Source organism: Chanodichthys erythropterus, chromosome 10, assembly GCF_024489055.1.
Source record: "Chanodichthys erythropterus isolate Z2021 chromosome 10, ASM2448905v1, whole genome shotgun sequence".
Taxonomy (NCBI): domain Eukaryota; kingdom Metazoa; phylum Chordata; class Actinopteri; order Cypriniformes; family Xenocyprididae; genus Chanodichthys; species Chanodichthys erythropterus.
Window position 1 is genome coordinate 34,123,458 of NC_090230.1, and position 14,069 is coordinate 34,137,526.

The 14,069-nt window shown below is 38.6% G+C and overlaps 1 protein-coding gene across 1 annotated transcript; it reads left to right on the forward strand.

The window, feature by feature from the left end:
• The first annotated feature begins 1,486 nt into the window (after window positions 1-1,486).
• LOC137029418 (poly(ADP-ribose) glycohydrolase-like) lies at window positions 1,487-13,221 on the forward strand. Its single transcript, XM_067399018.1, has 16 exons — window positions 1,487-1,517; window positions 3,735-3,924; window positions 4,030-4,116; window positions 4,281-4,385; window positions 4,477-4,548; window positions 4,637-4,723; window positions 7,022-7,182; window positions 7,266-7,378; window positions 7,886-7,958; window positions 8,035-8,110; window positions 8,188-8,335; window positions 8,535-8,613; window positions 9,507-9,615; window positions 9,710-9,800; window positions 9,901-10,029; window positions 11,620-13,221. Coding segments are annotated over exons 1-16 (1,641 nt in total). The 5' UTR covers window positions 1,487-1,515; the 3' UTR covers window positions 11,739-13,221.
• Window positions 13,222-14,069: the final 848 nt, after the last annotated feature.

Below are 14,069 nucleotides of genomic sequence, written 5' to 3' on the forward strand. Positions count from 1 at the left end.
ATTTTAATACCATTTTGCACTATGTTAATATATGATGTTATAAAATCAAACCAGAATAAAAAATATATACATTTATTACTTTTTAAGATATTTTAATCACAAATGAAATGGCTGTATTGGCCTTTGGACGGTTAAACCGAATGAGCTTTTGACACTTCAAAATCTTTAAAATACCTTTATATGTATCAAAATATAATTAAAACCTTTTGGATTCAATAAAAGAGATCTAGTTGTATCTTTTTGTATTATTATTAAGGCCTTATTATTTTGAAATTATTTGACATTATTTGAAAGACTCTACACCTGTTACTGAACTCCTCACACACTCTTTGTTGTTACGAGGCCAGAAATCAAACTAGAGTTGTCATATTAGAAATGTGAAGTCACCTAAGGCGCGGTGTGTTGTATAAAGCTGCTGGATCATATGCAGTTCCATAACTCAGACAGACATTAACAGCCACATCAGCAGCAGAGGCAGCGATTGAAGAGGACGTTCTGTCTGTCTCAATCATGCCACAGCCCTCCTAATTAGGATGAAAGCAGAGAAAGCTTGAAGAAAGTGTGTCATCCAAGATATACGAGCTCTCAGAAAGAGATATCTGTGACTTATGTTTGCATATTGATTATATTTAAGGTTTTCTAATGTTTAGGATACTGTAAATATATTATAAAATAGATTTAGCTCTTGTCAGGCTCAGCTTAGTGAGTCGATGTATTTATCTGCTGTAGAGCTCAAGGTTTTAGAGCCAGTGATGGTGGAAGTAGCAGGGATAATGAGATTGCAGCTCAGGACAGCAGGCCAATCATGTGATGGGTCAGACAGCAGAGGGTGCAGGAGAAAAAAAGCCTCAGGAAAGGACCAACCATCTGACTCAAACAGGGAGAGCTTTTCACATTTAAAGAGAGCTGTTGTTCTCTTGCCTGAGGTGAATCTCTGTCCATGGCGTCCCGCTGAGGGATTCAGGCACCAGTGAGCACAGGTTTGTACAACAGATATTATGCAGACCTGACTGAGACACAATGGGCAGAGGTTAGAGGCTGCAGCCTTAACAGAACTAATGTTTTACATTCAAATCAAGTTAAATTTAAACATGACAGACATTCTTATGAAATGAATTGAATTTCAATGTGAATAACCAAATGTAAGCCACGGTTTTTTAAATTAAATAAAAAATAAATAAAAAAAACCGAATGGTTACAATAATTGTAGTGTGGCGCCATCTTGTGGTTAATTGTACGAATGTCAACTGGCACAAAAGGTGAGTGGTGAACAACCTGTCAGGTATCTTGAATATTAATTAGCTCGTACTGACGTTGCTTGGACACCTTTTTGGACCATCTAGTCATTAAATCTCTATTTCACCTTCAGGCATTTTTATGTCAGGAGTTTAATTAAATGCAACACATTCTACACGCAACCCCCCCCTTCCCCCCGACCCCCATGTAACCCAACCCTCATTTTGTTCACACAAGCAAATCACAGACACTGGACGTCAACAACTGTTACAGCTGATCATGTGAGTTGATATAATTTTCAATTTTCTGCACGTTCTGTCTCACTTGTATCATTTGTTAAACTTCGCGAAAGTTACACTGTGGTTCTTATAAAAACATAGCATTGACACAGTTCATAAAATCGAAAGTGAAAGAGCTAAAAACACTACAGCAATACGGTCAAAAATACCTATAAATAGTTAATATTTTCTGCTGTTCATAAAAACAAGTTGGCTACTTTCGTTCCAATTTTCGTTCCAGGTGCCTACAGTTGAAACAGCATTGAAGGGAGATGGTGAAGTGAAAAGTTTAGTTATCACTAAAAAAAACCCAGACTTTTTTCGATCTTCAGATAAGATTTTCTCCAGTTGAAGTGGACACTACTATGCATGTGTGAAGCAAAAATCACGGGTCAGGTGTGTGATGCGCTTATTTAAAGGGGCTATATGTAAGATTTTCACTTTAATAAAGCATAAAAATACCACAATATGTTTGCAGATATTTAGGAAACATGCTAAGTTTACCTACTTGTTTCTCAGAAAAACAATTCTACAGCCAGATATTCTACTTTAAAATGTGCGTTCCGTGTCGGAATGTCTGTCTTTGTTTTGGTCTGTGCGAAACCGTGTGCTGCCAGTTTATCCAATAGTATTTCGACATCACAGGTTGCCAATTGGCGGAAAACACCACGTATTGCAGCCATGGAAACCAGCAAACAAACTGACAGAGAATTGCAGATTCTACCTGACCTAAAAAGCCTCTGCATCCATCTAAAAATCTCTATAAACGACAGCATATTAAAACACAGATAAATCAACTCATCAGCTTAAAGGAACACTCCACTTTTTTTGAAAATAGGCTAATTTTCCAACTCCCCTAGAGTTAAACAGTTGAGTTTTACCGTTTTCGAATCCATTCAGCCGATCTCCGGTTCTGGAGGTACCACTTTTAGCATAGCTTAGCATAGTTCATTGAATCTGATTAGACCGTTAGCATCTCGCTTAAAAATGACCAAAGAGTTTTGATATTTTTCCTATTTAAAACTTGACTCTTCTGTAGTTAAATCGTGTACTAAGACCGACGGAAAATAAAAAGGTACTATATTCTCATTCTGGCGTAATAATCAAGGAACTTTGCTGCCGTATCATGGCTGCAGCAGTGCAATGATATTACGCAGCGCCCGTGAGCCCCTGCTTGCACAGGAAACGTGCCTTGCAACCATGGAGACGTTTGTGAGAGACGCTGCGTAATATCATTGCACTGCTGCAGCCATGATACGGCAGCAAAGTTCCTTGATTATTACGCCAGAATGAGAATATAGTTCCTAGCCATATCAGCCTAGAAAATCGCAACTTTTCATTTTCCGCCGGTCTTAGTACACGATTTAACTACAGAAGAGTCAAGTTTTAAATAGGAAAAATATCAAAACTCTTTGGTCATTTTTAAGCGCAATGTTAACGGTCTAATCAGATTCAATGAACTATGCTAAGCTATGCTAAAAGTGGTACTGCCAGAACCGAAGATCGGCTGAATGGATTCGAAAACGGTAAAACTCAACTGTTTAACTCTAGGGGAGTTGGAAAATGAGCCTATTTTCAAAAAAAGTGGAGTGTTCCTTTAAGACTCCTCAGATTTCATTGTCTATTGCGCTCTCTCTTTTTGCGTGTCCTCAAGCTTGCCACTCGTGTCTTTGAAGGAGGGGGCGGGGCAAACAATATTTTGAATCTGGCCTGCAGTACCTATTTCGACCACTGGGTGTGGATGTCATTCCTACAGATAGCCCCTTTAATGTGTTTACAGGTCTACCATACTGCCTTTATACACTGAACAAAATTATAAACAACACTTTTGTTTTTGCCCCCATTTTTCATGAGCTGAACTCAAAGATCTAAGACTTTTTCTATGTACACAAAAAGCCTATTTCTCTCAAATATTGTTCACAAATCTGTCTAAAATTGTGTTAGTGAGCACTTCTCCTTTGCCGAGATAATCCATCCACCTCACAGGTGTGGCATATCAAGATGCTGATTAGACAGCATGATTATTGCACAGGTGTGCCTTAGGCTGGCCACAATAATCACCCTAAATTTTTCTTGTTCGAGAAGCCATTTCACTCGGAGATATGTCATAATAGAAAAGAAAAGACTATCACAAATTCCATTTCATGCCGACTTTCAGACTTTCAATGTTATTGCAATGCTTGAAAACCCACCCTCATATAGTGCATCTGAAAACTGCAGGGCCTCAAACCGGCCCTCTCAAAGTGAACCTATGGACATTTCAGATGTTTCCAGCTCAGCAACAAGACCAAAGCGTGTGATAGAACTGGGACCAACATATCCCATCAAGAAGCTCAAGACAATGGAAAACTTCAACACAGATTCCCATGAAAGGCCAACTCCAATGAATGGACATACAATACTGATAGATGTAAGAATCATGTAACTTCATCCTAAATTCCTGTATTCTTTCTGTATAATGTGTGCTATGAATATTAATTGAGTCATGATTCATATTCCTGGCTTGTTTGAGCAGATACCATATTTCCAAAGAGGTGTAATTGTCCCTTATGAAGGGAAACATGTTTGGGATTCCAACCATGTGAAGTTACCACATATGTATGTAAGTATGACCATCCAGAATGCTTTTCAAACAAATCTCTCTCTCTCTAAAGAGAATCATTTCTATATAGAGAGCTTTTCTGAACAAGTAGCTTATGAAAATAGAGAGGGTATTCATTATTTATTCATATTCATATTGAGTAATCATTATTCCCATAACCACAGCCTGCATCCCACCAGAGGTCCCGTGGATCACCCTCTCGCTGGGACACCACTCGTCAAGCGTTGAACAGATTTACCAAAGAACGTTTCTCTATTGGGGATATAGAGGTACTGCAGCACTAAACAATGTCATTTACACTAGCTGAGGCGTGTTTATCATGATGTGACCTGCTGTTATCTGTCTGTTGTCTATTTGTAGTCCGCAATAATGTCGTACAATTCCAGCAACAAGGACAAATGGACATTTGATGCACTCTATTATTATGGTCGGGTTAGTGAAGCCTTCTCCAAATCAGAGGAAAGATAAATGTTAGTGTGAAAATACAAACTGATGACAGATGTGTGTCATTCCTCTACAGAACATACACACAATGGACAATAATCTCCATATGGTGATCCCAAAGATGGCCAAACTGGCACTTGATTTACCTGATCACATTCAACAGGTATGCTACAGTTTCCTTGTTTCCACAGGATTAATAATCCTGGGGCTGTATTCACAAAACATTTTATCAACCACTAAGAATTCTTCTAAATAGCAGTAAAAGTTCTTAGCTAAGAGTTTTCTCTTAAAACCTATTCACAAAGCTGCAGAGACAACTTTTACTAACTATGCACACAGTGATTGGCTGATAGGGGAGGGGTCTCTGTCAGTTATTTAATCATAGAAATATTGTAGAATGAGGTATCATGTTGCCATATTTAAATAAAGGTTTTAAAATGTAGGCTAAATGTCACTAGATACAAAGTTCTTAGATAAGGAAGAAGGAGGCGGGAACCGGCAAATGCTCAACAAAACTTTAATACAATATAAACAAATACAAAATGAAAGTAATGCCGGCAGACCCTCGTGGATGTCTGCCAGCCACACAAACATAATAAAACACAAAATAATATCGAAGCCTGGTCCTCTCTCGTCCTTCACTGTTGTCACTCCTCCTTTTATGCTCCCGGAGCTCCTCCATGAGAGACTCAAGGCCGGTGCACCTCGCAGGTGGAGCTCATTATCTCTTGCGTCACCGGCCTCGCGCCGTTCCCTCACGGCTCTCACCCGTGTGGCTGGCAGACACCCGCCCCGCTCGCCACATTACTAATTAAGTGTATGTTCAGCTAATTGTCAGCATGTCTGAATCTCGAGAGATTGCAGAATTCAAGTGAAAAATTATGTTTTATAAACAAAGTTCGGGAGAAGCACGTTCAAATGGTCTATCTAATCAGTTCGAAAGGAGGCAAATATATACATGGCCGACTCACCTGATTACCTTGATAGTTTTCTGCATCCCTCCGCCGACTCCTCACTCTCAGCTATTTCCTATTCAAGATACGGGGGAGTACTCTGGGTTTGGGCTGAATTCCAAGCTCGGAGCCTCCCCTTGAACAGCACGGGATCAGGAAAGGTCCATGAAGGGGAAATAGAACTGCCCACAAGGCTATCGGCGCTGACGATAGGATATTATTTTCAACTTTACCGCAATGTTTAATTCTCCATCATTCAATACATTTTGCCTGTACATAAATTAACCTTTATGTTATGTCATCGCAGATTAAAATCTGTAAATCAGAATATTTATTGCATTTATGAAGAAAAGGCTCATCAAGGCTCCATCGCCTATTGCCTCAATGGTGTGCAGTGGGCTGATTGCTATGGCGAATTGCCAGTGTTGTGCCGAATTTCAACCCTCTGCCAAATTATTACCTCCCTCATTGAAGTTGCTACCTGATTGCTTAATCTTAATCCCACCCCTAATCCTATCCCGTCCCCCACACCTAAACCGACCAATACTGGCAAAATACTGGCAATTCGGCAAACATTTTAGGATTGTTTGTGATTTGGTCTCTGTGACTTAGGAGTCCTCTTGACTACTCTTAACTTTTCACAGATTTAGGAGCTAAATCTGTGAGCTAAATCTTTCTAGATTTAGCACTAAAATGCTTTGTGAAATACTTCAAATTCAGGACTGACATGCCTAATATTTTTAAGAGTTTCTTCTAAATCAGCAAGTTAGGAGCTACTTTTAGCCTTGGGATGTTTTGTGAATACGGCCCCTGAAGTAGTATAGCCTAACTTTAAAGCTGAAAGTAATGTTACTAAAACCTGGTACACACTCTATGATTTTGTAGTCTGAGACAAATTTCATGAATATCTTTCATTGTAGAGAAAAATGATTAGTTTTTATCATGTCTTGATAAAAATCTTCATATTATATCCAGAATAAATATTTCTTTAACATATTCCTTTCATGTTATGATCACACTATGTAAATTAAGGCACAATCAATTTAAATAACGAGCACAAATTCCCTCTATTCCATTACTGACAGTATTGCAAGGGGTGGTTTGGGTTTGTTCAACACCATTAAATAAAGATGTTAAAATAAATGCAAATGACCGCTAAACAATGTAAATCATGTTGTGTTTACACTTGGCATTAACATCAACCTGGATCCAGATGTTGCACACATACACACTGAAAAACACAAGTGCTAATGCAGCCATATTCTTAGTTATGATTGCAGAGTCTAACTTAAGTGTTTGTCTTGGCTTTTACGCAAAATCTCACCAAGCTCATATTGTACAATCTTGAGCAGCAATCATAAAAGACAAAATAAATTGAAAATCAGTGTGCACCATTTGTCAGGCTATAATAATGTCCCAGTGAAACCAAAAGAAATAAATATATTATGTATTAATCTTTTACTTTTAGATTTTTAAATGCATGTTTGTATCTTGTCTCTTGTCTCTAGCCCATTCCTCTACTGCGACAGCAGCAGAACCAGGCCATAACAATGTCTCAGCAGCAGATTTCCAGTCTGTTAGCAAACGCCTTCTTCTGCACCTTCCCTCACAGGAACGACACTAGTCCTGGTTCAGAATACGCCAACTACCCAACCATTAACTTCAGCAGGTGTTACACTGATCACATTAGACTGACACCGCTGTATTATACTGGTGCTGTATCAGTTATTTATTTCTTTTTTTTTGCTGTAGCCTGTTTGGTAGCCGGAATGACTCAGCGAAATCAGCCCTACAGGCAGAGAAACTGAGAGCCATACTCCATTACTTCGATACTGTGACAAATGAAAGTCCTCATCAGGATTCAGGTACTAAGAACACAATTTTCTGCTGTACCCTACAATTCAAAAGTCTCTGCTTACCAAGGATGCTTTATTCCATCAAAAACACAGTAAAAATAGTAATATTGTGAAATATTATTACAGTTGAAAATAACTGTTTTCTATTTGAATGTATTTTTAAATGTAAATTATTCCTGTGGATTTTAGCATCATTACTCCAGTCTTCAGTGTCACATGATCCTTCAGAAATCATTCTAATATGCTGATTTGCTGCTCGAGAAACATTTATTTATTACCAATGTTGAAAACAGTTGTGCTGCTCAATATTTTTGTGAAAACCATGATAGAATTTTTGTTCAGGCTTCTTTGATGAGTAGAAAGCTTTTGATCAATTTAGTATGTCTTTGCTGAATAGAAGTATATATTTGAAAAAAAAAACTACTGACCTCAAATGTTTGAATGGTACATATTTCAAAGGATGAGCAAGGAATTTATTTTGTATTCAGTCAAACAAATGTCCTTTAACTTCTTCAGCATCAAAACCAGATGGACTGGTTACTTTTGAAAGGATTTGCATTCCGTCACAATATCTCCCTAACTGGAAGAAGTAAGTTGCACTAATTACACAGTTAATAGACTAAAGTGAGTTGATACACGTCTCTTACTGATTGTGTTGGACTTAGTCGGAAGGAAACCCTGAAGAACCTTCACATCTCTTCAGAAGGATCCATTGAGAAAGAGGGAACAGGCATGCTCCAGGTCAGTCTCATCTAAACATCACAGTTTTGTACCTGTTCTTCAGATAAGTTTCACCTCCATCATGTTGTCTTGAACAGGTGGACTTTGCCAGCAAATATATTGGTGGTGGAGTGCTGAAGTCAGGACTGGTTCAGGAGGAGATCCTCTTCCTCATGAGTCCAGAGCTCATCGTGGCCAGACTCTTTACAGAGAAACTGGCTGATAACGAGTGTCTAAAGATCACAGGTACTGCGGGGGGAACTGACAAAAGTATTTACAACACACACAGTTACTTCTTTGCTGACAAACCACTGAAAACATCTTAAATTTGATAAACATATTTCAAGCAACAATATGAGTAAAACATTCATCAGTCTCATACTGATTGTGATGATGGATGCGTCACATTTTCTTCATCATAGTTTCAGCTCTAATGTCTCATCAGGGTCTCAGATGTACAACATTACTTCTGGCTACAGCAGTACCTTCTCTTGGGTGGGTCCATACAACGATCGCACAAAGCGGTAGGTACTTAAAGGGATAGTTCACCCAAAAATGAAAATTTGATGTTTATCTGCTTACCCCCAGTGCATCCAAGATTTAGGTGACTTTTTTTCTTCAGTCGAACGCAAATTATGATTTTTAACTGCAACCGCTGCCGTCTGTCAGTCAAATAATAGCAGTAGATGGGAACTTCAACTATAACAGTAAATAAAACTTGCTTAGACAAATCAAAATTAAAACCTGCGGCTCGTGGCGACACATTAATGTCCTAAGACACGAAACGATCGGTTTGTGCGAGAAACCGAACAGTATTTATATAATTTTTTACCTCTAATACACCACTATGTCCAACTTCGTTCAGCTTCCTGTTAGTGAGGTCAAAAAACGCGTTCTGGTGACGGAAGTGATGTCTCGCCCATATACTTCAATGAGCGCGAGACATCACTTCCGTTGTCAGAGCGCGATCCGACCTTACTAGCCGGAAGCTGAATGAAGTTGGACATAGTGGTGTATTAGAGGTAAAAAATTATATAAATACTGTTCGGTTTCTCGCACAAACCGATCGTTTCGTGTCTTAGGACATCAATGTGTCGTCACGAGCCGCAGGGTTTAATTTGGATTTGTCTGTGGAAGTTTTTTCGACTCTTATTGTTCAAGTTCCCAATCACTGCTATTATTTGACTGACAGACGGCAGCGGTTGCAGTTAAAAATCATAATTTGCGTTCGACTGAAGAAAAAAAGTCCTTTACATCTTGGATGCACTGGGGGTAAGCAGATAAACATAAAATTTTCATTTTTGGGTGAACTATCCCTTTAAGACAAATGCACAAAATGCACAAGTGTTGAATTTTTCAAAAACATTCGTTTTACAGCCGTAAGTAAATGAGTGTAAATTGAGTCATTCATTCATAGGGACATGTGGAAGAGACGCTATCGGCAGATTGTTGCCATTGATGCTCTGGACTTCAAGAACCCGAAGGAGCAGTACACCAAAGAGAATATAACACGAGAACTCAACAAGGTACTAGTTTTTACATGTTAAAATATTGATGTTTGCTATAGTAAGAATTTGATATCATAAGGTTATTAAAGCTTATACTGTGTGACTCTCAAAGGCATACGTGGGATTCAGCGGACAACCGAAAACAGCCATCGCAACGGGCAACTGGGGCTGTGATGCTCTCAAAGGGGATCCTAAACTAAAAGGTAAATGAAGACAAAAACACACATTTGATTTGGAGAAATTGCTAACACTATTGATTGATTATGATAAATGCACAGAACAGAATGTGTTTGTCTTCAAAAGCTCTCATCCAGTTGATGGCTGCAGCAGTGGCTGATCGAGACATGGCTTTCTTCACCTTTGGCAATGAACATCTTGCATTCGAAGTACATAGAATACATGATATACTGTCCAAAAAGAGTGTGACCGTGGGTACGTACATAAACTGCGTTTGAGACAAACAGCAGGTAGGCTTACAGTATGTGCTGGTAACAACAATAGGGTTCCACAAACAAGAATCCTATTCATTATCTCCTAGATTTTGAGAAATAGTTTTTCCTATAGTAGTAGATTTGTATGTACAATGTTTAAACCTATCAAGTCAGACACAACATGAGCTCTGAGGTTAAGTGATGATATACACTGATCAGGCAGAACATTATGAGCACTGACACTGATGATCTCTTCATCACGGCACCTGTTAGTAGGATATATTAGGCAGCAAGTGAACATTTTGTCCTCAAAGTTGATGTGCTAGAAGCAGGAAAAACGGGAAACTGATTTGAACAAGTTTGACAAGGGACAAATTGTGATGGCTAGATGACTGGATCAGAGCATCTCCAAAACTGCAGCTCTTGTGGGATGTTCCCGGTCTGCAGTGGTCAGTATCTATCAAAAGTGCTCCAAGGAAGGAACAGTGATGAACCGGCGACAGGGTCATGGGCGGCCAAGGCTCATTGATACACATGGGCTGGCTCGTGTGGTCCGTTCCAACAGAAGAGCTACTGTACAGTGGACACGTGAGCATCAGAACTGGACCACCGAGCAATGGAAGGTGGCCTGGTCTGATCAATCACGTTTTCTTTTACATCACATGGATGGCCGGGTGCGTTGCTTACCTGGGGAACACATGACAGTAGGATGCACTATGGGAAGAAGGCAAGCCGGCAGAGGCAGTGTGATGCTTTGGGCAATGTTCTGCTGGGAAACCTTGGGTCCTGCCTTCCATGTGGATGTTACTTTGACACATACCACCTACCTAAGCATTGTTGCAGACCATGTACACCCTTTCAAGGAAACTGTATTCCCTGGTGGATGTGTCCTCTTTCAGCAGGATAATGCTCCTGCCACAAAGCAAAATGGTTCAGGAATGGTTTGAGGAGAACAACAACAGGTTCAAGGTGTTGACTTGGCCTCCAAATTCCCCAGATCTCAATCCAATCGAGCATTTGTGGGATGTGCTGAACAAACAAGTCCGATCCATGGAGGCTCCACCTCACAACTTACAGGACTTAAAGGATCTGCTGCTAACATCTTGGTGTCAGAAACCACAGCACACCTTCAGGAGTCTAGAGTAGTCCATGCTTTGACGGGTCAGGGCTGTTTTGACAGCAAAAGGGGGACCAACACAATATTAGGAAGGTGCATATGCCTGATTGGTGTATACTTCACAAAGCAGTGTTAATATATTTAAAAAAACAAAAAAAAACAACAACCTTAATTTAATAGCCAAATTGCCAGGAAAGAAGAGAGGGAGGAAATTCCCATCCTGCAGAGAGATCCATCAGTCTAGTTTGGTTCATGACTTTTTACTTTAGAATTTTTGAAATCTCAAAAGAAAAAATGGAATTACTTCTGGAGCCAAAGCCACAAAAAAATTGTCCGTTCAGTGTTGATTTACAAGCATACAGTAATATTTTTAAAGTAGATCCTTTTTGATTTAAGAGTAACAATCAAGATGAACTAAAACTATAGTGGTAACATGAATATGAAGCAATATCTGATCATTTCTTCTTTCAACAGATAAACTGTACAAGATCCTGAACGACTACTGTGGACACTATGTTCGTGAACATCGCTCACCAAAAGACCTGTACAGATTCATCGGAGAGAAGATTGGGAATCCAGAAAGCTCATTGTAAATCTGACTGCTGTGATATTATTACAAGCTTAATACAAGATTAATACAAGTCCAAACAGTTCAGGAGTATTAAATATGTAAAGCTGAACTCTGAAGTATCAGAAGTTTTAACCATGGTAATTATTTACCTTGCAAGAGATGTGATGTGGGGATTGAATATAATGATATAGGCTGACAAAAGGAACCAGATGACAATTGACAGTATGAGGATTCTTACAGTTTTGCCCACCAGGAGCACTGTGGACTCTCACTCTCTTAATTAAGCTCAATATCATCTAGATAAAACAAATGCTTATGCAAGAATTCTCTTTATGGACTTCTTTTCTGATTTTAATACTGTTCCATTTCATGTTCTTTTAAAATGCCTTTATGGATGATTCTATGGATTAATGAATTAATAAAAGATCGGCCTCGGCGAGTCTGTATCAATAATATCATGTCTTAAATTCTGGTGTACCGCAGGAGTGTTGTTCTCTGTATACGTCAATGAACTGCAGTGTGATGATCACATTTCGCTCATAATGTACTCTGATGATTTGGTTTCCAGTCAGAAGGAAGTAAATTGCTCCTTATATTTTGAGTATATTGATAGTCTTGTCTAATGCATCTTTGAGCCAACATTCAGTACAAGTAAAATACTAAAGCACTTGTCTATCTTTATTCTTCTAGGTAGCCTATTAGTGCTGCCTTTAACAACATTAGTCATTCATTATTATTAGATAGGCTTGCACTGGAGTAGCTGACAATGCACTTCTTTGGTTTTTGTCCCATTTAATTTATAGAAAACAATTTGTACAGGTTAAGAATGCTCAATCAGGGTCCATCAACTGTTTGGTTATCCATATTCTTCAAAATATCTTATTTTGTGTTCAGCAGAAGAAAAAAATCATCAGAGGTGTAAAGTACTTGAGTAAATGTAATTAGTTACTGTACTTAAGTATCTTTTTGGCTGCTTTGTTGTTGTACCGAGTATCAGATATATTGGCAGCTTTTACTCTCTACTTGACTACATTTTTGAGCAGGTAAATGTACTTTTTACTCCACTACATTTGTGATGAGTTATGCAATTACAAATTACATTTTTTCATGACACCTAACTTTTTCTGCAGCAGTATATTTCTGCTATAAAGAAGCGATATCGCCATCTAAGGGCACTGAAGGTACTATATCTTGTGCGTTTTGCCTTTACTCACCCAAAACTGGTCAGCAAGGCTACTTTATGTGAATGAGAGTGCATTAGCAGGTAGTTTCAGATGTTTTATTTATTAGATGAGGAAATGACTGCAGCTGGTGATAAACCAGCACAGTATAGACTTTGACTATTTAATTTTACTTAACATTGTTTTATTTATCCGCTATATTGACAAGATCGTTTTGAAGGATATTGGTTTACATATGACCTCTCTGTGCACTTGAGCTCAACTGAGACTTGAGAGTTTGTAGACATTTAAAAGGTTGTTGTGTCGAACTTGATTTATTGCAACATTGAGGAGTTTTATTTTGATTTTAGAAAATAAACTTGATTTCTCATCTTACAAATCAATTGTTTCTTATTTTCACCGGCAGTCTCTCAGGACTAGTAGCCTACATTCAGCATGAGTAAAATACTTAAGTACTGTTAAAATCAGATACCTTAAAGGTGCCCTAGAATCAAAAATTGATTTTATCTTGGCATAAGAGTTCAGTACATGGAAAAGACATACAATGAGTTTCAAACTCCATTGTTTCCTCCTTCTTTTATAAATCTCATTTGTTTAAAAGACCTCAGAAGAACAGGCGAATCTCAACATAACACTGACTGTTACGTAACAGTCGGGATTATTAATATGTACGCCCCCAATATTTGCATATGCCAGCCCATGTTCAAGGCACAAGGGCAGCCAGTATTAACGTCTGGATCTGTGCACAACTGAATCATCAGACTAGGTAAGCAAGCAAGGACAATAGCGAAAAATGGCAGATGGAGCAAAAATAACTGACATGATCCATGATTACATGATATTTTTAGTGATATTTGAGTGCGCGATTTAAAGGGGCCGCAGCCTGAATCGGTGCATAGTTAATGATGCCCCAAAATAGGCAGTTAAAAAAAATTTATTTAAAAAAATCTATGGGGTATTTTGAGCTGAAACTTCACAGACACATTCAGGGGACACCTTAGACTTATATTACATCTTGTAAAAACTGGTTCTAGGGCACCTTTAAGACTTTTACTCAAGTCGTATTGGAATTGGTGACTTGTAACTTGTAGTGGAGTCATTTTCGATGTAAGGTATCAGTACTTTTACTCAAGTATGGTTTTCAGGTACTGATTACACCTGAAAATCATACA

What these genes read in the sequence shown, in the direction of transcription:
- LOC137029418 (XM_067399018.1), top strand. An exon ending in TACCTGATCACATTCAACAG is followed by an intron (nt 4,724 to 7,021) that starts GTATGCTACAGT and finishes TCTTGTCTCTAG; the next exon opens with CCCATTCCTCTACTGCGACA. An exon ending in CGAGTGTCTAAAGATCACAG is followed by an intron (nt 8,336 to 8,534) that starts GTACTGCGGGGG and finishes ATGTCTCATCAG; the next exon opens with GGTCTCAGATGTACAACATT.